The 27493-nt window shown below is 37.0% G+C and overlaps 1 protein-coding gene across 1 annotated transcript; it reads right to left on the bottom strand.

Annotated features, from left to right (window-relative positions):
- Window positions 1-14848: 14848 nt before the first annotated feature.
- Window positions 14849-18978, bottom strand: LOC134539467 (probable chitinase 10). The gene is made up of 2 exons (XM_063381530.1): window positions 18852-18978; window positions 14849-16238 (listed from the first exon to the last, which is right to left on the bottom strand). The coding sequence occupies exons 1-2, from the start codon at window positions 18856-18858 to the stop codon at window positions 15277-15279; spliced, it is 969 nt and encodes a 322-aa protein (XP_063237600.1). The 5' UTR covers window positions 18859-18978; the 3' UTR covers window positions 14849-15276.
- Between the last annotated feature and the right edge of the window lie 8515 nt (window positions 18979-27493).

The raw sequence follows: 27493 nt of genomic DNA, 5'->3' as shown, positions 1-27493 counted from the left end.
TCAAGATATATATATATACCGTCAGCTAGTATGACGTCAAGTACGTCATCTTGGAAATCTTAATTTATTATGAAATTTTAATGAAATTTTTTTAAAATTTATAAAAAAATTAACTAATTAATTTTTAATAAAAAATCTTAAAAAAAAAAAAAAACATTGCACATTTCGGTACGATCACCATCTTGAATTCTAGAAATTTGGCATGTTTCGTTATGCCCGCATGACTATGATGTCATTGTTACACTTTACATTACGTCCACCATTTTGGATTCTAGAATGCTGCACATTTCGTTATGGCCACCATCTTGAAAAACCATAATTTGTATGCTAGAAAATCGAGAAAAAATTCAAAAATTATTAATAAATATATAATAAAATAATATTTTAAAACGCACTTATGCCTTGAAGTCCTCATTTCGAACCCGGTAAGAGCAAAAAAAAAAAAATCATCGACAGATCCTTTCTCCACAGTAGCCGCCGGCAGACAGACCTCCCACCACTAATACCAAGATATATATACCGCCAGCTAGTCTGACATCATGTCCGCCATCATGTTTTCGTTTGCTGGAGGCCACCATCTTGTTTTAGTCTTCTAGAATGTATTGATGACATGTTAGTTTAATTCTTACCTGCTAAAGAGTGCAGTAAGAATTTATTATTACTGAGGTGCCCGCCATCTCGAAATTTGGGTGCCATCTTGGAATTGTGTAATACTTAGCTGGAAATTCGGGAAAAAGTTCAAAATTCACCAAAAAATTTAAAATCAATTTTCAAATTGATTTGATCAGTACCTGTCCTTGGTTCGATACTTGATCGATTTAATAATGTTTAATTTTATGTAAAAAATATACATTTTAATAAATAAGGGGGTAAGTCATTATATATGCATAGTTTCCAAGCCAACCATTATCCAATAAACCATTATGACCGCCATCGTGGAAATTTGTGACATTTAACCTAGAAATTCGGGAAAAAGTTCAAAATTCATGAAAAAAATCACTTATTAAGTTACATATTGACTCGATACTTGGTTCGATCCCTGGATGATATAAAATAAAATTAATATAAAATCAATCTAGCATAATAGTGACAGGTTCGAGAAATAAAACACCGCAATTTCTTTTACAAAAAAAAATACATATTCATATTCTACTACAGGATCACTTGCGAAGGTTAGCAATCTTATAAACATTTAAGCCTGCATCAGCGTGAAATGACTAATTCTTAGCTCCAATCGGTTTATATTAGACAGAGACCAGCCAGAACCTTTACTGACATAGTCCTCCTCTTCTTGACAGAGTTTCTGGACACTGTGTTTAACATATTGCCTCACGTCGTCAGAACTGTAAATTACAGCAGCCGATGTCTTGAATGCACACTTCTTCACTTTGTCATCGAACGGATATGGCTCTCCATATATACAATGAAGCCACAGGTTATATTTTAAAGGACCGTTTGTTGCTACATCATCAGTAAGCTGATTTATATTATTCTGCATGATATCGCCAAGGAAAGTACAAATGTCTTTGGCTCCAATTGCTCCAACAGCTCCAAAGCTCCAAAGCTCCAACAGCTTCAAAGCTCCAACAGCTCCAAAGCTCCAAAGCTCCAAAGCTCCAACAGCTTCTAACCTCCAAAGCTCCTACAGCTCCAAAGATCCAATTGCTTCAACAGCTCCATAGCTCCAATTGATCCAAGAGCTACAATTGCTCCAAGAGCTCCAATGTTCCAATTGCTCCAAGTGCTCCAATGTTCCAATTGCTCCAAGTGCTCCAATTTCTCGAAGTGCACCATCTGCTCCATATACATTTGGCTCCAAATGATTTCAATTACATTTTATTATCTTTCATTGGTGATGCTTTTTACACCTTTAAGTTATAACATTTGTTTTTAGAAATCAGATTTTGAGAAATTATAGAATACATTTTGAAAAAAAAAAATTTTTTCTTCAATTTTATACACATGCATTTAATTTAAGCCCTTATTGTATGTAGCCAGTTTCTCTCAGTTCTTTAAGTATGAAGAATATTTCTTTGATGCTCGAATATTTTTCTGCAGAAAGCGAAGCATTTAGAAGTCTTAGCATGTCAACCAATATGTTAGGATCTTCCCATGAGGTATAATCAATCTTTTCTGCTACGTTCATCTTTCTTGCATGTTTATAATAAATATTATGATCTCTGGTGTCTTTCGTTTTAACACCAACCACAAGGTCACTTTCGTCATCAAGCCAGTGATCATCACAATCTTTATCAGGATATTTATTTTATTACGACGTCTCTATCGTTTTGGTCTCAGGACACCATCACAGTCTTCGATCTTGCATGCTTTAGGTGCTTCAGCACAGTCTTTAATCATGTCAGCCTCAAATGATTCATCACAGTCTTCATTCTTGTCAGCTTCAGGCGGTTTTTCGTCGTTCACATTTTCATGGAGACGACTAGATATTGGTGTAGATATCTTTATATTTCTAATGAGGTTGCTACTTTCTTCGTTAGTTTTAAATTTTAAATTATTATCGTGATATAGATCAGTTTTTTTAGCATTAATATTTTTACATTCATCCTAATAATTATAGTCGTCTAATATTTCGCCTTCGTTCCTCTTCCTTGATGTTGTAGTCCAGTCTTCGTTATCTTTATTCACCTTAGTTGTACAGGTCTTACAATGTCTATTCAAGTAATATCTTCTCCCAAAGGATATCTGACACTGACTGCAACTAAAAGGTTTTTGACAAGGACCCAAAATACACTCGCTTATCTCATGTCGTTTAGCATTAAACATCTTGCTGCAGTATCTACAGCGAAGTCGTTTTGATACAGCTACAGACAGCGAATCAGGATACATGTTAGCTTCTGCGACTAATGCCACATGCAAATTGAGAGTTTTCAAATTGAAACCATTACTTAAATAGAATTTTTAAATATTTCATCAGCGAGAGTTAAGTTATCTCATGCAAAGGAACTAGTAAGTAGTTATGATTTTCAACAACAGATGACGTCACATGTTGCTTGCAGGAAAATATTATTTTATTTCCTTTATGTGGGATGCGGGATGCTCACTAAGGATCGCAAAAGAAGGAAGGCTTCGCTAGACATCATGGAGAAGGAAGTTCGTCTTGCATGTTAGTGCTTCTCATATGTCTCATGACATATTAATTGACTGAGCAATGGATGTTTAATTTTTAATTCCCAATTATAAAAATATTGTAAGACACAACACAAGGCTAAGAGGCTACGAGACTGCTAGGCTTTGAGGATACATGGCTCCAACTGGCTTCAATAGCTCCATTAAGCGACGAGATTTATGTTATCTCATACAAAATAACTTGTTGCAAGTAGTCCCGAATATTGACATGAGATGTCGTCACATGTTGCTTGCAGGTAAATATTATTTATTTCCTTTATGTGGGATGCGGGATGCTCACAAACGATCGCAAATGAAGGATGGATTCGGTAGACACCAAAGACAAGGAAGTTCGTCCTTCATAATAGTGTTTATCATCCGTCTTATCACATATCATTGGACTGAATAATGCTATTTTTTTAAATTCCACCTGATAAAAATATTATAAGTGATGATTTAGTAGCAGAAATTCACTAATTAAAGGTAACTCTGAATAAAATGATATGACTCATTAAGTAAAAAATCCTTCTTGCAGAGTTTGATTTCTCACAAATAACCAGAAGCACTTGGAGAAAGACATCAGATGTCTAGCCAGGAATAATCAGGAGCACTCGGAGAAAACCATCAACATATATTGTCAGAAAAATTCAGGAGCACACAGAACACTATCGTAAGTTTTCTTTAATATCAGTAAAATCACTAAAAAATAAATAAAAATGATAAAAATAAAATAATAATAATATAAAAAGAAAAATAATGGATAAAAAATTACAAACAATTCTGGTTTGTACTAGAACTCTATCCTTGCTCAACAAATGAAAAGTTCACAAGCTGACAACTGTTGTGTTTTACATTAATGCTGATACCAAATGAATAATAATTTCCAGATAAAATTTAAACCAAAATTGAACGTGAAAAAAAAAAACACATTTTAAGATATAAATGTATGTTGGATGTTTTTTTCATTGGAGTATGAGATATCGATGACTGATGAAGGGACGATGAGATGAGAATTGAAATTTAGGAGCATTATGATATGTTGGGTGATGAGAATACCCTGAGAAAATCAACCACATAACATGAGCCATTTCTCCGACATGCGGAACACTTGGCTTAGACGTGGCTGTGAATCAAACCTTGATCCGCTTGGTTGGAGGCACATGTGTCACTCAACTGCCATCTCCCTTTATTGTTTTATGAGACACTGTTATACAATTAATATTTTCTTATCACTATTTTCTTGTTTATGAAGTACATTTTCTTATTTTCTTATTCAATAAATGATTTTCCTTTAGTAATTTTTTCTACATAAACTTTTGTTACAAGCATAATTACATATGTTAACTTAATTACACAAACATCAAGAAATTAAGTGGTGAAAATTTTTGGCGTTTGGAAGCAGCACTTTTCTTGCGTGCAGTTTGTTTTACAAAACAAGCAGTCAACAACAGCTAAAATTGTTGCATGTGTCAATTTGAACAACAGTGATATCAAACTCATACTGCATGCATTTTACATTTTAATTTATTTGTTACAGGTCTACGAGGCTGTGTTGATTCTTGCAGCTCCTGCCCGTGCTGGGCTCGTCATGTATGCAAGGAACAATATTTCACTATCAAGAATTTCAATAAGCTCTCTTAAAACATACTGACTGTACTGTTAATCAGTAATTGGTAAATATGAGCTGTCCATTACGCAGCTTCTCTACGTTATGATCTAATTAGTGCAGTGTGTGTTACATATTTCCATTCGAATGCATTAGGTGATAATTTAGTAAGTCAAAAATCAAAACAGCTCTTATAATTTATAACTTGTTGATTTTTAAGACAAGTTTCTAATGAAGAATAATTTTTTACCAGAATACGGCAAAATTTTAACACTTATAAACTCTTCCGAAAAACAATTTTTTTAAAGAATATTATCCTCGTTTCGCCAATTGGGGCTTGTGAAAGTGACGTTTACATTATAAAAATGTTACCTTACATTAATTAATTAATACCTTTTAGTGGGCCAAACTGTTCCAACTAGAATAACAACTAAATCTATATACAAACTCTAAAAAATGCTACATAATTAACACAATTCAAAGAAAACTGTTAGATTGTCCATCTAAATTTCTATAATGATGAAAAGAAGGCAAAGACCACTTTAAAAGGAATTGGTTTGAAGCAAAATATGTGTATTTTATTAGACTTAAAAAAGTGTAATTTGGGTACCAATTAATTGTGTTGCAATAATGGAGTAAGATAACAATGGTAGTTTTTACCCTGATGTTCCTAATTGTACCTAAGGCCTGCAGGTGAATACACGCCCAATTGTTAACCATTACAACAGTAGGCACTGCCGAATATACTATGATAGAATAGTAAATAATAGTTCCTCCGGCAAGAGGCTTCAGGCTGTGGATTGTTGACGCCATCTTGGATTGTGACGTCACGGCGGCCTTTTTGGATTACCTTGACCTCAGCAGCCATCTTGGATCCGCCAATTTGGATCCACCATCTTGGATCCACCATATTGAATTCCACCATTTCTTTTTGTAGAACTTTCCACAGTTTTGAATTCTGATGTCACCATTGCAATTTCCGTTATTACCACCATCTTAAAATCCATATTGTTTTTGCTAGGAAATCGGGAAAAAATTTAAATTTTTAAAAAATAATAAAAATTTTAGTAAAAAAAACATTCCGTCATCTTGGTTTATGATGTCACGGCCACCAAATTAAAAATACGCAATTATTATAAACAAATCGGATAAATAAAATATTTATACAAAATTAATTAATCAAAATTTAAAAAAATATTTTTTTTTAATAAACACACAACATGGAGCTCGGAGTCCTCAGTTCGAAACTCGGCGAAGTCATTCGATTTAAAATGGTGACAGATCCTTCATCCAAGAAGCCACCAGGAGACTGACCTCCCACCACTAATGTGAACGCATATATATCACCAGCTAGTAGTAATGTCCGCCATATTGTTTTCATCTGCTGGAGGCCACCATCTTGTTTTCGTCTGCTCTATAACGTGATTACGTCATAAGAAAACATTGTATGAAAAATTGCATACTTTTTAATTTTATTTAAAGTTTTTGCAAATTTAATTTAAATAATTTGTTTAAATATAATCACGAACAATTAGTTAAAAAGCCCGCCCTAACTTGTTTGATATTATAGAAGATTTTCTCGCACGGTGGTTGGCCGGTTCTTGCACGCTCGGATCAGGCTGAATGTGACAATGAGTCATGCTTTTTCGTGCGTGCAGCCGGCGTTCATCGATTTATAAGACGTTATCACGTCAAAAATCACTTATTAAAATAATGATTGACGCGAAACTAAGAGACTACAAGACTACGAGGCTACAACACTACGAGGCTACAACACTACGAGGTTACATGGCTACAGGACACGGGACCTACAAGGTTTACAGGCTACAAGACTTCAAGGCTTCGAGACTACTTGGCTACAACTGGTCCAATTACATTAGTGATCCAACTGCTCCAGCAGTCTTTGTTTCCAGCTGCTCCAATGATTTTTCTGCTCCAGATGTCTTTGGTTGTAACTCCTCCAACCTCATTTCTGCTTCAACTGCCTTTTTCTCCAACTGTTGTAACGCCATTTCGGCTACAACTACATTTGTTTTGCCAGGAATAACCAGGAATACATGGAGAATACCAACAAAATTTGGTCACGAAAAATCAAAAGCACACGGATAAAACTAACAGAAGTATTTAAAAATCCAGCTCGCTGTTCCACCCAGTGTAGTGCCTCTGCTAGGAGAGACTACCGTCAGCTGCTGCCGGCGCACTTGCCCCTGCTTCGCTCTCGACTTATCTGTTCGGCGCGCCGGCTAAACGCGAGGCCTGCACAGCTGCAGCGCCCCTGGAGCGTACTCCACCCGCAGCAGCTGAGTGTGCTGTGGGTCACCGCTCCAGCCTGGCGCGGGGCTCGTCAAGTTGGCGGTCCTGCTGTTTCAGTGTTCGCCGTCGTCGCGTCGTTCGCCTGGCTAGGTTGAGTGGTAGTTGGGAGACTGCTACTCGCCGACTTAGAGATTCGGTTGCTGGACTGTTTGTTGTAACAGAGCGGTGTCAAGGAAGATCTCTTCAGGGCCCGGGAGTTGCACTCAGTGCATACAAAAGAAGACGGCAAGATGTGTCTTCGGTGTCAACACAGAGACCTCCCCCCATTTTCTCCCCTCCACTTCTCTATTCAGCTTCTTATGTGCCTATAGTCCCTGGCCTCGGCCTTATCTCCGTCACTTTGGTCATTTGAGTTAGTAGCATGGTGGCGCACGAATCGCAACTGAGTTGTCATGGCTGATGTACAGTCCTCATTTGTTTACTGGGATAGCATGAGGTGGTCATACCCGTGAAGCTCGTAAAGTAATATGTAATTGCTGTTACCAACTTGTTATTTTCTAAATTAACCTTCTAAATTTAATCTGGCTTTAGGGACGATGTAAGTTTAAATTTCCCCACTTTATTGTCATGAAAAACCTCAGTTCGGATTCCAACAAATTACTGATTTAAGAATTGTATCCCTTAAAGATTTTACTCCGTTGGGCTTAGTCCCCCTTCCACGCCCTGTATATTCTAAATGCTGAAGCGGACGTTTCTCTGTCGAAGACGTCGGGCACGCGCCGACGTCGCTCCCTTCCCCTTCCTCTTTTTCTGACGTCGCGTATTTTAGGTGATTTCCCCCTTCACCCTCAGTAGTATGTAATAGTTCCTCTGGGGACAGGGTTCAGGGTGTGGAGCCGTGGAGCCGACCACCATCTGGGATTGTGACGTCACGGCGGCCATCTTGAATGCCCGTGACCTTGACCTTTGACCTTAACCCCGGCGACCATTTTGGTTCCGCCATCTTGGATCCGACATTTTGTTTTCTCAAACATTCCGGCATGTGGTTTTCCGCCATTTTGAATTATGAGGTCACCGTTGCAATTTCCGTTACGTCCACCATCTTGAAAATCTTTATTTATTATCCGATTTTAATGAAAAAAAATTAAAATTTATAAAAAAATTCAATAAATGAAATTTTAATAAAAAATTAATAAAACATACATTTACGACATGGAGCTTGGAGTCCTCGGTTCAAATCCGGTGACGGCAAAAAATAAAAATGTCGACCGGGGTCAAGGTCAAGGTCAAGGTCAAGGTCAAAAGTCAACGTCACGGGCATGCAAGATGGCCGCCGTGACGTCACACTCCAAGATGGCGGTCGGCTCCACGGCTCCACACCCTGAACCCTGTCCCCGGAGGAACTATTACATACTACTACCCTCCTCTACTACTGCGCTTTGCTTAGGATATATACGGCATTGTAGTTGTTTTCCGGCTAGTTTCTGAAAGACTCTTCGTGATCTAACTAGCTGGGGCAGTGGGAGCGACGAGTGGGAATGACCGTTAAGTGTGTAAGTAGTGTTCGGCGGTTTGGTTTTAAGGTGCATGTTGGCTGCACCCCCTTAATGTAACTTGTTATGCTGGTGGTTATTTGTAGCCATTCTTTAAAATTACTTTTCGGCCGCTGACCTCAAAATTATATTTGAGTGTAATTTGTCGTGCTGTCGTGCGATTTCTTACGTTCACTGTTGTGTTTAGCCAGACGAATGTATTGTATGGCTATGCGGAGTGAATGCATACCGAGTGCCCGATGCTAGTTTGTTTATTAAAACTGTTTAACTGTTTCTCTAGACATTGTCCTCGCTGCTCGCCTTGGCAGTCTTTTTTCGTGGTCTGTGTGCTGAGTGTAGCTGAGTAGACTGATGAATGTAAGTTCGGAGCTGAATGTCGAATAGACTTCATTTGATGGATATGTTGGTGGCCTACTGTATGTGCATAACTCAAATACTAGTGACTTGATAATATTTAGGGTTATTTACGAAAATATTTACCGATGTGTACTATGACAATCATAAAAATGTCTAGTAAACACATAGAGTAGGTCTCGTGTTTCGGAGACTTTTGTCGTAAGGCTGTGATCGCCTATTTCAATATGACTAGCCCGGTTATTAAAAGACCAACAAAGATAGTAATTTGGTTACTACCAAATTTGAGAAACTCACATATGAGAACACATATGATCTCTGAGTATATGTTTATGATTATTGGTGGTGAATCAATAACACTCAGTAACACTTTACGTTAAGGTGATCCAATGTGTTATTAATAAACACAAAATTATGCTTTATCATTTATCTTAATTTTCACTCCAATTCAAAGAATAACTCAAACGATTCACTTTTGTAATATTACTAGTTGTATTGCTGTAAATGAAATTGTTTTCACATTATAACATTATAATTTGAATTTTTACAAGAATAACTATATTCAGTAGAATGGTTTAAAAGATTAATATTGCACAACAAATGTAATAGGACACATCTTCAAATAAAAATTTAATATTTATATTGGAATAATATCTTGGAACTTGATATTACAAATATTGCTATATTCAAATGTAGCAAAGTTTTAACTTATTTTAGCTCAATCGGGACTCTTCGGTTAGTATCTCAGGTCATATGGGTGTAAGTAGGTGAATCAGACATAATATTGATAAACTGCTACTGGGTTATGTACTGCTATTAATTAGAAGCTTGTGGAGTTGGAAAGATGTAACAAGTTCTCGTAGTTCATAGTTACCTCAGAATATGCCGCCAGTTAAGAACAATACCACCTTAAGATATGGTATTTCAACTATACCATGAACTGCGCATCTCAGTGACTACATTCCTACTGACGTAGTGATGTCCTAGTTCTCGATCTTCACGATGATGGCTCCACAGGAACTGCGGCCATCAGTGTATACGGCTGGATGTTGTACAGGTTCCGATGTGGACAGCGATTGGTAGTTGATGGGTCTCCAAGCCGGTGATTCTTGATGACGACGAAGGACAGTTTTTCACATTCTTGATAATGATGTAGTTCTTTATTATCCTCGATGACGACTATGTAATTCTTGACTATCTTCGATGACGACTATGTAGTTCTTGACTATCTTCGATGACGACTATGTAGTTCTTGACTATCTTCGATGACGATTATGTAGTTCTCGATGAATATTGGGAGCGATGAACTATAAGTTTTATATAAATTTTAGAGTCGTATATCTCAAAGTCTCCGTCAAGTATGCTGCTTATCATTTTCTTTCATGCTCACTCTTCGAATTCCACATTCCTAATAAAAACCGTTCATCGACCTTCTAACTCAAAAGCAAGAATAGAGGAAGTAGGCAAATAAGTATTTAAAATCCAAAGATATCGTTGTTAAAATCTACTAACAAGTATAATGAAAGAAAAAGAAGAAAGTTCTCTAAAACACAAGTTGTGGCAATACTTCACAAATAAATATATACAAATTTTGAAATTAAATAAAATTATCAATTACTATAAACTACTGGTTGGTTTATAAGGCAGAGCAAGGATCGACACTTAGGACTAAGGGGTTTCGAAGATGCTGGGTTTGGAGAAAGTCTTGGCTGTGGCTATATCAACACTGAAGGTCTCCTGAACTGTATATGTGAGGTACAAATAATTGACTTTGGTCCTAGCTTGGAATCAAACAAAATATTTTAGTCATGTGTTGTAGACATTTGAAGTCAGTTGGGGGTTATGAGTAGCTGTGCATAATCAAATTTCTATTTAAGTAGTCTAAATCATGTTTGGACTCTGGAGGTTCCATTTTTCAGAGACTCTCAGTTCTCTAGTAAGATTAAATGCACCAGGTATGTACACTGTGAGATTAGTTGTTTGAATATTTAATTAGAACTTATCTTTCCCTGAAATTCCTAAACAAATAATCTACTATATTAAAAATTTTAATGACGATTGATGTTGTTTTGACTCACATATTATTCAAGCGGCCGCTGTTATCTAAGCGAGTCCCTGACAACAGGACCCCCAGTTCAACATGTCAGATAGCGAGATGTTGTATGGCTTTCATTTGAACATGTTGAGAACCAAAATAACTAGGTAATGTAATAAAAAAGCTGTTTTAAACCTAAAAAAAACCCTGAATTAAAAAAAACACAGGTTGTTTGCTTTAAGAAACTGTCACCCCCAAACCTGGCTCCAGCACATTTACTGTCGGATTAGCAGTGGTCCCACGCTTCCCACTTCCTCCCGCTTCCCATTTCCTCGACGCTTTGTCACTGAACCCCCCAATCTTCTGGAGAATTCTGCGGGCTCCCGGAGGTCACTGCGTGGAGTGGCGTAGCTAGGACGTCATTTTTCTGGGAGCTTCGGGTGTAAAGTCAACCCTGATGACGCGACACTTCAAAGGGGTGTGGGACCATCCCAGAAGGGAGGGTTGAGGGTTATGAAAACGGCGACGTCAAACTCACAGACAGTGAAGTGAAGAAAGCGAGTGGCCCCTTGGCGAGCGATCTCGGACGACGAGAGGTGGGCTCCGTGTGCGGAGACCGGTGCATCGGGAACAGTGTTGTGTGTGTGACGGACGAGTGAGTAGTGCGAGGCAGTGTGTTGGGACTGAGGTGCGAGGTGAGAGACACTAATAAGCCGAGCTCCATTGGAGAGTAAACTGTGGACTAAATGAAAGAGTAAATGATTTTGTGGACAAACATTTGAAGAGTTGTAATTTAATTCATAGTGTAAATAATAGTTAATAAATAAAAATGTATTTAATAATTGTGCTATCATTTTCTAACCTGTTTTCCCATGAGTAACAATACGAAAACATACATATTTTTGATAAATTTTTACAGTTTCATTTTTTTCATTTTTTCAAACATATTGTTAGTGACTTTTTTTACAGCTTTTGATAATCAAGCTGATACTCTAGAAGTGAAAGTTAAAACTAAATTTTGCACAGTGCTTGTTTATTCAAAAAGTCAGTTGCAAATTTTAAATATGAGTTTTTAAAATTAATACGGAACATTAAAAAATTGGTAAATTTTATTGAAGATGCCTTTGGCAAATATTGTGGTTGTAAATATTCGAAAACCTTCTTTTTTTTGTGATATTTAAAATTAATATTATTATGACTTTAATTGATGCGAATTGTTTTCAAAGATTGAATCCAGACGCGTCTACTTGCAAGGCAGGGACGTATATATATTTTTTTTAAGTTAGTGAAGGGAGAAAATGGTGAATTTTATTTCAATATTCAATTGCATTATTGGGTGGAATGAATATATGTCCCGCCATCGATCTGATTTATTAAGAAAAAAATATATATCACTAGATTTCGCAATATTTTGTGCACAAACGCATTGATTACGCGGAAAAGTCACAATATACCTAGAATCATCACAAAACCAAACTGACTGAAACATAAAAAAATTATATGCAACGAAATTTTCCACATTATTGTTGTAACATATATAATTACTAGCTGACCCGGCAAACGTTGTTTTGCCATATAAATTATTTCTAGGGAATTTATAGCTGCAGTACCCGGCGTTGCCCGGGCTGAATACATGATGAAGGGTACCTTTTTCGAAATCAGATGTAGTTAGTAATTGTCTTCTTAATTTGAATGTCAAGTGTGCAAAATAATTTATATCACTTTCAGATCCCGACAGACGTTGCTCTGCCAGTTTATAGTTATTTAACTGGTCTGTATGTAATCTAGACTCTATAAAGTAATATAGAAAAAAGCTTAAAAATAAGAGATTACAAATATAGAATAAATTCAATTATCTAGCTAATGCTCGACATGCATTGCAATGCCTCATTCAGCTATGTTTTGTAATATGTTTGAAGTAGTTACACATATACAAATCATCTATCCATCTCTCTAAACATATATTTATCTCTATCTACATCTTTATATATCTATGCATCTCTCTATCGCTATTTATCTCATTATATCTACATATTTACATATATACCTCACACTATCTCTATCTCTTCTATATATAAATCTCTATATAGCTATATACATCTATATATCTCTTTATCTAACCCATTTCATTCTCTATACCTCGCTCTATCTCAACTTATCTCTCTGTCTCTCTCTATCTCACTCTATATATATCACTCTATCTCTGACTCTCTTTTATATTTAAATAAATTATGTCATTAGTGTGCACTTATACAACAAAAACAGACGAATTACCGCTATATAATATGAAATAAACACATTTTTGAAACGATTTGTGCTCCAACTATTGCAAAATAGTTATACCGTCTCAGAAACCTTCACGGGCATGCGCATTACAACTCACCAAAATTGCATCGCAATTGGATGAATGGTATAGTAACGCATACGGCACAAACAAACGAAAATTAAAGACATGACAAACGCATCAAACGATGGTGTGTTTAAAATTCAAGGCAACTAACTCTATCTATTGACGAAGTTAAGAACAAAACGGTTATGAGCGCCTTTATTTTGCTAGCCGCTGCGAGCTCCACTAAGCGGGCTGGTCTCACCAAGGAGAAAAATATGAATTTGCCAGACCTTACTATGTGTATGATCGTGTAGCAGACATAAAGAAATGACACTCCCTCACTATTTGTATATCTATGACCTATGATTTTTTCTGTTATAAAATGAAATTATCACTTTTTCACTCCCTTAGGGATGGAATTTCATATTAATATGTGGTCTATGTGTTAATCCAGGTAATGAGCTCGCTGTAGGCGGGGAAGGTTGATCAAGTGTTAATTGATCAGCTATCGACCGGGGTTGAAAAATATAAAATTCTATTAAAAATTAGGGGTTGGGGGTAGAAGGGTGAAAATTTAGGGTTGTGTGTATTTTTTAATGCCACATTATAAAAAAAATAAAATAAAAAATTTTCTCCAAAAATTAAAAAAAAATTTAGGGGTGGACTACCCCTAACATTTAGGGGGATGAAAAATAGATGTTGGCCGATTCTCATAGATACCGGATAAGCACAAAAAATTTCATCAAAATCGATCAAGCCGTTTCGGAGGAGTATGGCAACGAAAACTGTGACACGAGAATTTTATATATTAGATGGGACTGTTATGAAAACATGCACATTTATAAATTTAGGTTTTTCGTTAATATTCTACAAAATATGTGATTATGCCAGTCACAAAAACGTATGAAATATCCGTGAACTTTATTTTGGAATTGTTTGTTCATTTGCAACTAAGCTATTTTCCGCAAACTAACACTATTGTTGCAATTTCATTTAAATAAAAAATACAACAATATCTCTTATGTAATCACATAATATTTACTAATATTATTTTATTTTGGGTTTGATTATTAAATCTTATTTATATGTAGTAAATGACACAGTGATAGGCCTACGTAATACGTCACATCACGAGATTTTTTTAATAAAAAAAATCTCATAATATTACATAATTGCACAAAAAAAACTGCCCCGAAAAATTGGTAGGTTATTTAAAGTGCACTTCAAAACCCAAAATCAACATCCATAAACAATCAAAATGGGTGAGCACTGCCAAGTTTTCAACTTATTTGAAACTATCTTAAGTCAACATCGGTCATTGGTTAGGTAAAAATTTCAACCTAGTATGAAATCATTCACAGAAAATACCAGCAAAACCAAATACAAAAACTTCCATGAAAATGGCCAGCACTATGGATAGGATCTCTGCCAATGACCCTATTATGGAATATTCCAAGAAAAATTCCATCTTGGCATACAGGCTTTAGTTAGCTGTAGGACTGTATGGTTAATTGACTTGACCGTACATACACGTGAAAATGGCACAAAAACAATACTAAGACAAATGGTGGTATTTTACAAAATATGGTAACTGGGGCTAAATGTAGTGTTTTATTTTAACGAGAAAACTGAATACATATCCCATGTAACAATAATGGAAAATTAAAGTAGCACTGTTAATATAGGTAGGCAAAAACTTATTGTAAGTTACTATAAATAGTAACATAGTTATCTATAGTCACTTGTGTACATTACTTGTTATGATCCCTTAAAATTATGTTTTCCATACCTAAGACGATTTTTTAATTCTCATACCTGCAGACATTTTCTCTTTAAAGATTTATGATACAACTATATGATTATGTAACATTAACTTGCAGATATATGAATTCGTATGTAACAATTTACAAAGTAAGATTAATATAATAATCATAGTTTATTATTTTACATAGTTTAAACATTCTGTACAGTATAAAAGTTAGGTGTACCATTTTTAATTGTAAACAGTACAATAACAGAATTATGTTGATGTGCACTCTGGAACATTTTGCGGGTAGTCACAGGCTTGATTTTTTTCACTGAAGTAAAGTCCTGGGTAGCAAGATTCTCTTATAGGAATACCATAGTTACATTCGTAGAACTTACCACAATCAGTTGGATCACGTACAAGAGTTTCAACATTTGCAGGGCACAAAACATTCACGGGCGAATTTGTGGAAGATACTATAGGGGATGATTTAGTAGGTCCAGTGGGAAAAGTTGGCAGATTATTTAGGTCACACTTAGCTCTGTCGGGATAGTCGCAGCCTCTTTCTTCGACGGAATACTCCAGACCTGTTTGACACTGGTAGAAATGCAGATAACCTCCAGCGCACATGTAGTATGAAGAACAGCTTAAAGGGTTAGGGTAGATGTAAGCTGTAGGCCCATCAACCTCTGGGCAATAGTATCCAGGAGTCGGTCCCACAGATGTTAGAGTGGTAGGTCCCACAGGTGCTTGAGAGGTAGGTCCAGTAGGAAAAGATGGCAAATTATTTAGGTCACACTTGGCTCTGTAGGGATAGTCGCACCCTCTTTCTTCAACGGAATACTCCAGACCTGTTTGGCACTGGTAAAGATGCAGAGATCCCCCAGCACACATGTAGTATGAAGAACAGCTGGATGGATTAGGGTATATGTAAGCTGTAGTTCCATCCACCTCTGGGCAGTAGTACTTTGGTAAATTGCCTGATATGGAAGGCACAGTGACACCGGTGTTCGATGATCCACATTGTGCTAGTTGTGGATAGTTACAGCTGTTAGAAGTTACACTGAATTCAAGACCAGTTGGGCATTTGATCAGATTCGCTATTCCATTGGAGCATTCGTAGTAGGAACCACAGTCATTGGGATTTGGCAAGTACTGGCTGCTACCGCAAATCACTTCTGCGCTGGAGGACATCGCGCACGCGACTCCCAGCAGGAGGGACCAGCTCTGCCATCCTGGAACAGCAGTTCAAAAGTTGTAAATTTGATATTCAGTGTGCTGTGTGTTCTATTAACGAGTTCACAGTCAAATGGCTATTAAATATGTATTTTATCTAAATGTATGCACTGATAATGTGTATTTTTATTTAATATTCCCAAATGTTTATCCATATTATACTACTAAATAACATAATTTATACTTAAAAGATGATATTTAGAATTTTGATCAGTTACATTTAAACAAATCTTTGTCAAAACACAATATACGTGTTCTGAAGGAGCATTTCTGAGTAAGTTGTTTTTACATTGCACTGATAAAGTTTTATAAAATTGGTACTTTAATTTAATTTTTTTCAAGTTCCAGAAGTAATGTTTTCGACTCAAAATATACATTGTGTTGCCACCTGTAAGGTGAATTATTACCTGCTTGTAAGGATGACGAATTAATAATCATTCTGTGAAGATATATTATAATTTTAATGGAAAAATATTCGTAAGAGTACAGCAGAATTCCGGAAATGGAGTCTATAATACTATCACAGCCCAACGTATCGTGACTGGAAGTAGGAATGAGTGTAAACGGGGCTGTGGATTGTTGGTTAAGTATGGGCGGTAGCTTTCAGTAGCGGAGCGAACTTACATTTAGTTCGTTGAGTCGTACGCCCTGTCAGATGCCACCGCCTACTCAATTGTGGCAGGCCGTAAACACAGGGATAGTACTGAATTGGGTGCACAATTGAAAAAAAAAATAACAGTAACATTAAAGTAGGTCGTAAGCACAAGAATTAACTACCATTTTTTTTCGAACATACTGATTCACAATAGCGCCTAGGACCGTCGTGCGCATGGGTCAGGCATGCCGCAACAGCCAATGAGAATAGAGTAGGATGCACTTTAGGCGGAACTAAAGATCTGTTTATAATGATCAATTATATCGTGGCAAGAAATTATCGAGATATTACAATGCTCATGTGTGTGTACATAATATTCCTGCTTTAAAAATTAATTATTTCTATCACTAAAGAAATTAGTGTCAATAAAGAATAAAAAGGTTTTGTGGGTAGAATGGTAAACTACAAATTTTATATAACCCAAATTAATTTATATGACAAAAAACTGTGCTCACAAATTGCTGGTTGATGTCGCGGTATAATCATTTGTTAGTTAATATAATTATTTACTAACACAATCAAATGTCGGATGCATCACGGAATTTAACTGGCTGGAATTAAATGTAATATTTCAATTGTGAACCTACTTAAGCACATGTGTTCACAGTCGTGTGCTTTGCCTGCTGTGCACTCGCTTTTTTTTAAATTGTGAACCCAGCTGAACTACTTCACTTATTGTAGGCTCGGGAGCACACACTCCCTCTAGTGGCACAGATGCATGACATGTACTACGAATTCAACATTGAAACTTGAAACAAACATTACACTACTTTTTAGAAAAATGCACACAAACATTCTATGGATTATTTAAGCAAGAAAACACATTTGACCTAAGTCAACGTTGTAATTTTGGTGTAGTTTAACTTACATGCTAAAATACATGTTTGCAAAACAAACTGCCAACGAATGGAACACGAGTATTTAAGAATCATCGGGAATACAATATGGTGTGAATGGTATTCGAACAAAGGGCATTATACGTTGCATGGCACTAGTGGGGATGAGGCTGTTAGGCACTCCATACTTACGACGTCACATGTGCCGAGTTAGGACCTGCGCTTCCAGTAATACCCGAGGAAATATGTCAGTGTTGATAAATAGATGTGGTTACCGTATTAAAAATAACATAAAATATTAAATGTTATAGTAGTTAATTGTTGACTACACATGCAAGTATATTAAACATTATTAAAATATGTAACGAATCTCATATCATTAAAATCAAGTACGAAATATGCATCATTTACTAAACTATAAATTAAAATCTTAAATAAAAGTTATTACATTAGTAGGTGAAAGGGTAAAGTCATAGTAAGTCATGCTATTGTTTAATTATTGTAAATAAAATCCATGGTAATTGAAAAAAATATATTGATTAGTTTCTGTGACTTTGTCCACGTACAAATGTTTTTGCAACAATATATTTTAAATGGTAAAGTTCTTTTAATTTTTGAGCTCACGTCAACATCGTCAATTATTTATGTCTTAATTGACAAGAAGTGACAGAAGTAAGTGTTCGTACCGCCTAGTCCTGGTACTAATCAGCAACATTTTGCTTTAAGATACAGAAAGTGTCTGCTGATAATCAGCACCAGCTTTGGTGTTCAATTCATGATGGGTTTATTAATAATAACAGCTTGCCTGTACCGACAGTATGTGCTTGCTAAAAATAAGCAACAGCTTGCCTGTACAATTCAGGATGGGCTTTATGATAATAAGCAACTTGCCTATAAAATTCATAATGTGCTTTATGATAATAAGCAGCTTGCCTGTAAAATTCATTATGCGCTTTATGATAACAGGAGCAGCTTGTCTGTACCTTACAGGATGTGCTTACTAAAATAAAAAATATATATATTAATATGGTTACATTCTAAGTAAGAAATTTTCCAATTTGGGCCGAACTCGACTCCGCATTTTTCGGTGAGTTCAGCTGAGTAACGGTTTCAACACTCACTGTTCATGTTGTCCGGTGAATTGGCCGCGTCTGTTCAATAGCACACAGCACACAGCAGAGCTCTTTAATAATAGCCCGCGAGTCTGAAGGTGCGATATTTCAGTGATTTGGACTCACTACGTCTTTATTCTCTCAGATCGAAATAGTTTTCAATTTCATGGAACTATCAGATAAGGAGCGGTTTTTTTCCTCAGTATCGCCTACGCAGGAAGAATTAAGTTAAGGAGGACGGGGTCGTGCACATTCAGCCAATCAGAGAACCGGGCAACTGAAGAGAGCTTATCTTATCTGTAATAGCTGATTGTTTCCGAGAGCGTACCACCCAGAACGATGACTGAGTTAACAGAGAGATAGTTCAGTTTATAACAATTATTTGTTGCAATTTTGTGAAGCATGTTTATCGGAACAACGAAGTATGCTTTTAATCATTCACTGGTTGACATGATTTTTGTAACATTGATGAGAATGCTCTTTTTTCTGCGTTTCTTTAGGTAGTTATTTAAAACACCGTTTCACGGAAATGGCTTTGCAGGTCCCATTTTAAATCATCTGCTTCCGCTTTATATCATGGGGTCACTCACATTATTTTTACCTGACTTCGGACCTGACAATGTAGGAATTACCACAAGACCATAAGGGGGCATTTCCACAGTATTCTACGAACCTTTAAGGGCAGATTTATAGACGGAAAAATTGATAACGATTCATAACTAAATCTGGACACTTATGTAAAGAAACTTAGCCCCTACCTCTCTATGAAATGAACTAATTAGAGGATTATAGATGATATTTGAGGGATAGTTTTGATTTGAAATAATTTACACAATATTCGTATGCTAAATTATTGGAAAACATTTTCAAAACAAATTTTTTTCTCAAAATATGCTTAACCTAAGCAAAACTTCTTTATCAATCGATTTCATAGAGCGGGAGGAGTAATGTTTCTTCTCAAAATGTCATGTTTGACGTAAGATTTTTCGATTAATTGATACCACTTTTTCGATCAATTGTTTTCTATAGTTTAAAATTTTTTTCTCGTTTACAGTACAGTCAAATGTTAAAGTCGATTTGATATAAAACAAGTTAGATTCGTACGTATTGTTAAAATCCAGCGGAAAAGTTTTGTTGTATACGCGGACGATTTATTTTAAAGTTATAATATATATTCTGGGAAGTGAAGCAAGCCTAATTTATATATTTAAGTGCCAAATTGGAGATCAAGATAAAATTTGGATCCCTCATATTTGCTGTCGGATTTGTCACGTTAATTCGGGGCTGTGAATGCATCGAAAGAAAAAGTCTGTGCCGTTGGCAGTTTCTATGTTGTGGAGAGATCCTACTGACCATGCATGCAAGTGATTGCTACTTTTGTATCGTTAAAACATAAGGTATTTTAAAACAGCAAAGGGACAAAATTCCGTATCCAAATTTGCCTTCTGCACTCAGGCCAGTTTCTCATACCAAGGAATTACCGGTACCGAATGCGCTTTTAAACCTGGCAAACATGTTTCCCGGTGATTTTAATTCTTCACCAGAATATGATCCACGACTTCCTGAGAACACCGGTTGTGACCCTACATTTTTACCAATACCAGTGAACTTTACTTAATGACTCAGAACGAATTAAGTTTTTTGGTATGTGACTTGGGATTGTCAAAAAAAAAATAATAATAATTGGTTGTCTGTAAAGACGGTTTACGGACTATAGTTTAACGTGACAACGTCATAACAAAACATTGATGAAATGATTGGATACTTTTATGAATAAAATTGAATCATATTTATTTTAATAATAAAAGAATAAATACTTGAAATTATACTAGTAATCAGTTTTTTTAAAATGCAAGTATAATTAACCTTTATTGCCAAAATTGTTATTGTAATAGCAATGAAAACCACATTAACTTTTCACTTCACTTTATAAACAGTCGACGAAACAGTTCACGTGTAGATGACGTGTAATTAATTTTAATAACTGGCGTTTAGCTATAAAGTTTAAATATAATTATGAACATGTTTTCATATAAATAAACTGTAATCAAATATCTATCATCAATTATATGAATCACCATAATTTTTTAGTCAATTGTAACATAACCTATTATTACTGCACTCGCCGATCGATGCTACTTTTTTTAATAATAAAAGAAAAAATACTTGAAATTATACTAGTAATCAGATTCATTTTCTTACGTACATTTATAAACAAAGTTTTAAGTTTTCACTTCTGTCACACAGCATAACGGAACAATGAGCGTAACGGGACACAGGGTAACGGAACACTTTTTCATGCGTGCAGCCGGCGTTCATCGATTTATTAGACGTTGTCACGTCAAAAAGGTTCAAATATTCGTTACTGCATACACTATCGAATTATTTCAAACTTATTAGACAAATTCTAAACATTATCTTAAACCTCGATCCAAAATAAATTTTTGTAAGAGTTCTTAATAGTGCAAAGTATGAAATATGTAGTGTTTAAAGGTAAAAATAGAGCCGTAACTACATTAATTGGCATATTATGAAATTCGTTATAAGATATTGAATGCTGGATACATTACATAAAAAAAAACATTCTAAACATTTACATTGCATTACATTTGAGAAAATTTTAATCGATCATTTTGGATTGTTGGAGAACATGTAGGATTTTATGTACATACTGCTACGAGCATACTAGAGCCTGGGCTTTGGCGAGGGAGGACGCGCCGTCCATTGACGTAAGGCGTGCCTCGCCGGATTACAAGGGTCCTCGATAACCCCCTCGCTACTCACGCACCGCCCCTCCTCGGGCTCTTGTTACCTTTGAATATATATATATATACTGTATAGAAGTCGCGAGTGTATAGGATTTACTCTACGTTTTTCAAGAGCGTAAAATGAGCAGCTTGGGAACTTCACCGCTGCAGTGCGCTGCCGTAACGCCCTGTATCGTCTTAGTTGTTGTGTACACGTTAGAATGCAGCACTGTCGCCCGCTGTCATTCCCCGCACCCCTCATCCATCATTCACTGCAGCTCGAGGTCGTTCAACGGGAGGGGGAAGGGGTGTTTGAAGAGTTCGACACTTGTCCGCTAGGGACCACCACAAGTCGATGCCCTAGAGATGGTGGCGATTGCGGCGGTGAATTAACCAACTACCTCAAAACCGTATTAGAAATTTTAACCTGGGCTGGCGACTTCTATACAGTATATATATTCAAAGTTGTTACCGACCCTTAGTGGCCTGAGCTCACAGAGGCCGCCGCTGGTATTGTGACATGGCTGCCACGCGTTTCTGGATACTTCGAGCGTCGGGTCTACCCCGGATGACGTGACATGCCACAACCACTCCCGTCCATTCCAGAAAGATGGCCAGCTAGTATTAAAGCGGCGACGCCGGCCTCCGCGGAGGTTCCGAAAGTGCAAGTTCAGTGAAGTGCAAGTTCAGCGAAGAGGGCGAGAGTTCCCTTACCCCCCCCCCCCCCCTTTTAGCGAGCGGTGTGATGCGGAGTGATGGGACTTTGAGAGTGCGACTGAGTGGCGTGAGACGTTGTGTGTGCGGACAGCTGCGGGGTGAGAGGCGAACCACTGTTGAGCCTAGCTACAGTGAGGAGTGTGAACTTTGGACTGGTAGATATTTAGTGATTTGTGAACATTAAATGTTTTAATTAGTGATGTAAATATTAATAGTAAATAAAATTGTATAAAATTAATTGGGCTATCCTTAAGAACCCGTTTTTACCCACTCGAAACAATACTTTATTAAAAAAACGTTTCAGAAGTTTCTGGAAGTTTCCAGAACGTTCCACAAGAAATAGGTACTTCTAAATCTACCTGCGCCTGCAGGCTGTCCAGAAAGGGATTTAATTTAAATTTTAATGTACGCACAAATTTACCCCCACAAGGAAATAATTTCGAAAAGTGGTAAAAGGAAGTTGTTATATTTTTGAACTCATATTATACATTTTGCAAATGAATGTTGTAACACAATTGCCCCTTATCTGCGGGAAACTCAAGAATGAACCACGTGACAGGATACCAAGCTGTTGTAGCTTTGAGAGGTATGCAGTGGTGTAAACACTTCTGAGAACCGCGATGCCGCTTAGATTCGCAGTTGCCTAATCATATAACAAGGATGGAGATAAAGAAGTGCGACTCTTACCATTTTTTGTACGACATATGACGCTATATGTCGGGTGGGCCCATATCTAATAGCAATAACAACTCGGACGGGAGGTTCAAACCCAAAGGGTTATGTTTATAATGTTAATTTGACTACTTGAAAACTAATAGCTTAGTAACAGAGATTTGGACTGTGCAAGAAACAATTCTGTTTGAGATAATAAAAAAGCATGTTCTGTATAAATAAGGAGACGCAAAATTAATGGTATGCCACACCACAAAATAAGTTCCTATCAAAATAAAGTAAATACATTTTTCACAGGTTTGTTTGCCTGATAAAGGCTAATGCATTACTTCTCACAATCTATGTAGCAATGTTTGTAATATAGTATCAAAGCTACTATCTAGCGGGTGGGTCCAAAACTACTTCCAAAACTAGATCGCAGTCTCGTCAATCAGAGTTACTCCGCCATGTGCGTAATGAAGAGTCACACTGCAGCCTGATTGCAAGGTGTAGCCTGATTATAAGCTGCAACCGGACTATTACAGCTAGTTGCGCTCGCGGGGGAGAAACATTTAATTGCCAAGACATAGTTTTTGAAGTATTTTTAGGTCCATCCGCTAGATAGCATCTTTTATAATACCTATGTTACTAGCATAGTTAGAGTGATTGTGAGAAGTAATGCATTAGCTGTTGTCAGGCAAACAAAACCAGCGGAACATTAGATCACTTTATTTTGGTAGCCACATATTTTGTTGTGTGGCATACCAGAAATACTTTCATATCCTTTTCATTGATATTGAAAATGCTTTTTTATTACAAACAAATATTATGTGTTTTTTGCACAGTAATTGTTTTCTACTACGCAATAAGCTGACGAGTAGTTAATTTATTATATGGCTTACACTTTAGATTTGAATCGCCCACCCGAGGGATTTTTTTTTGCGATAGATTTGCGTCACATGTCAAGCAAAACATGGTTTCAGTTTCCACTGTTAATGGACCCACCTCGTCAGGGGTGTATCTGTGTCAGTGAGAAAGGGTGATAAGAGTGACACTGGCTGGTGCTTCTAGAGCGGTATCGCCTCTAAGCGCATGGCTCTGAACTGGCGCGCAGTCTTATCGACGTGCATAGGAGAACTATGAAATTTTAACGGTGACCATAACATTATAAAGTGGAGAAATGAAAATAAAGTTTAATGCAAGTCCCTTAAAAGTGCTTTCAAGTACCGGTTGTTTTATGCTTAAAAATTACTCTGAAAATACTCGATTTTAGCCATTTATACTCTTCTAAAAATACAGTTTGAAAACTTAATCCGGAAACAAAACTACTTATCAGCCTTCAGCGAATTCTTAAATGCTCTTAGAAAACAGACCCCACTCGGATATATTGAGCAGTTTTCAAATCGCGTTGTTTTTCCTGAAGCCCTACTCACCGTATGTGTGTCCATGTAGGCAGGGCCTTAATATCCGCACTTGTATTTCTGCGCTCCCTGAGGGTCGAATGCCAGAACTGGGCATCGAACCGTGGAGCCCTTCAGACGGCGGATGTCGTCTAGTGTTGAAAAATGAAAGCTAGCTAGTTTTGATGTTTTTTTTTGTTTAAAAGAATAATTATGGGCTTTGCAGATTAGGTTGAATTTATTTTTGGGGCATCAACGGTGGCATAAGCCTATAGTTGTATGTATGTACATAAAAAAGGGAGTAGTTGGTTGGGTTTAATTTCGATTTAAAATTGAGAGTTTGGGAGTTTTAAGTTGAAATTCATCCGCACGAGGTGAACTGCAGCAGTAAGAAGTTTTTATGTTTTTTTTTAATTGTCTGGCATGCTGAAGGTGTGTCTTGTAATACGAACTACTTGGTGAAAATATTTCAAACATACGCTATGGATTTGCAGCATGTTTTCTTGTTAATAAGTTATACTTTGTGATTACCTATGTGTTTCTGTCTCTAATTTCAAAACGTTATTGATTAGAGGCAATTATTTAATTATTGACTTTGTCATTACTAATATTACCCATTTATTCCTTGTAACCTCTCGTGTCAAACGCAAGAGGAACAAGGGGTGATATGGTAGACAGAGGTGTGCTTAGTGTTAGATATCAACATTTTTATTCTTCAAATACACATACCCTTCATCACAAACAAATATTAACTTCAAGATATAAATAAATCACATTTTTTCCAGAGCTTTCACTTGTTACACAGCTGGAAAGTCTCTGTGAACAGAAAATACAAAAATGATTAGGACAGCCCTTACTTAAGTGAAAGCGCCTTAACAAAAACACTGCACTTGAGGCTACTCAACTAGTACACAACGCCCGCGGCAATGCGTTGGTTACACTGTCAAATCACATTACGTAAATATACAACAAAATATATGAAGCGACAATAAACCATACTTTAATGCTGAAGGCAGGACATTGATACACTTTAACGAAATATACTACAAGAATAAGGATATCTGCCGTTTCTTCAAAAACGAATAGTAAACAAGTTTCATGATTTTCAAACACACAAATCTAAAAATCTTATCATTTACGTTAACGCTCTTAAGTAGGACATTAATTCTTAGGAACATAATTATTAAACATCACTAAACCAAGCGAGGGAGTGACTGCTAAGTTGATCAACGTTTAAAGTCCTCAACGTTCAAAATTCTTATTGTATCTCCATTTACGTGTTAGTTTATTTATAACTGAAAAACACGATGTTCTGACTGTTGAATCCGGGAGTTACTGTTATTTGTCGAATCAAAGAAAATGTCTCTTCTGGGTGGTTTTAAGCTCAAACACCGTCATCTACAAACCATGCCGCCGTCAACGCTAGCCCCTCTTCTGAATTTATAAATATTGATCCAACTGGTATCGCTGTCTTAACGCTGTTGCTCTCAGCTGGGCAAACAGTTTTACGTAGAAGTGTCTTACCAAGTGGTTCGAAGTTGCTCGGGCAGCGTGACGGCAGGCAGGCGAGATTTCTGACGGTGTAGCAGTCGCGGGCAGCAGCTACCCGCCTCGGGTGTCGTCTCGGAGCTGTATCTCCCCTAGGGCAAAATAGGGGACCTTATATACTCTGGAACTCGAGGTAAAAAACATTGGAGATTGTTCTGGGCCTACATGACCGGAACACGCCCACACCCGATGTCCGGTACAAAGCTCGCCCAACGAAGTTGGCCGAGCATTTCCGAGCGGCTCCAATGCTTTCCGCGCAGCGCGCAACTGGTGTTGAACACGTTGCATCCAGCGCGCGGTTAGGCGCAGCGCTAGCGTCATCAATGTACGTATGCCGGGCATACAGTAGACGCAACATAACTCCGAGCCTGGGTGACGGTTAGAAAATCGTTGTGTGTATGTGAGTCATGACATTGGGGAAGGCAGACGTGGCGCGGCAATGAGCGATAATTCGTAACTTGATAACAGGGGCTACACGCTACTGCACAGAGTGAAAACTTAGTCCTTCGGTGAAATCCGACGAATACGTTCGTTAACACATCCGTGGTACTTACTAAACTTTTTCATTTACAGTTTGGATCTGAGGTTTGTGTGCATGTAGTGTATCACTTTTGTTCAGAGCCAGTGTTACATATGTAGTGCAGTACTTCAGTAAAGTACAACTTTATACATTAAATTCCTCCAGTGTTGTCAAAAGTTAAGAGTAAAAGACTGCACTCGCAGGCGCGGGAAATCGTCTATAACGTTCTGCAGTTTATGGAAAATGAAGCGCGATTGCAGGAACCCTCCATTTCACTAGAGAAAGCACAGCTGAGAACAGCTAAGGCGACGGGTGTGTCTCGCACGACTGTACAAACAATTAAAAGGTAGGCTAAGAGGAATGAAGCTGGTGAAGGAACATCTTTCGAGACGCCCAACAAGAAGCGAAAGAAAACATGTAAACACGAACTTGACACCTTTGATTAAGCTGTGGTACGACGTACTGTGTACAATTTTTACTTGAAAAAGTGTACCGACTGTAGAAACTGTACGACGTAAACTTAAGAATGACATAAATTACCAAGGTAGCAATACAAACTTACAACCTTAAGGACGACTTTGAAGAAGCTAGAATTCAGGTGGCATAAAACCAAATCGCAGCGCTTTCTTTTAATAGAAAAATCAGATATTCGGCAAAAACGTATAGAATGTCTCAAGAGTATTCGTCAATATAGAAACGATGAACGCACAATTATATACACGGATGAGTCGTACATATTGTCGTCTCATGTAAAAAATAAAATGTGGAGTGACGTGTCCTCAAATGGTTTACTAGCGCCTGTCGTGAAGGGTCAAAGATTAATAATGATTCACGCAGGTGGCGAAAAAGGTTTTATCCCAAATGCTCTTGAAATGTAGAAGTAACACCAGGCAACAGGGTATTATCACAAAAACATGAATGAAGATAATTATGAAAAATGGCTCACCAAACAATTAATACCAAATCTTCCACCAAACAGTGTTGTTGTGATATATAATGCTCCCTATCACAATGTAAAAATAAATAAAACGCCTACCTCCAGCTCGACAAAATTGGAAATGCAGCTGT

The sequence above is a fragment of the Bacillus rossius genome, chromosome 1 (assembly GCF_032445375.1).
Source record: "Bacillus rossius redtenbacheri isolate Brsri chromosome 1, Brsri_v3, whole genome shotgun sequence".
Taxonomy (NCBI): domain Eukaryota; kingdom Metazoa; phylum Arthropoda; class Insecta; order Phasmatodea; family Bacillidae; genus Bacillus; species Bacillus rossius.
Note: the sequence above shows the minus strand (reverse complement) of the source record. Positions and strands in the feature narration are given on the sequence as shown.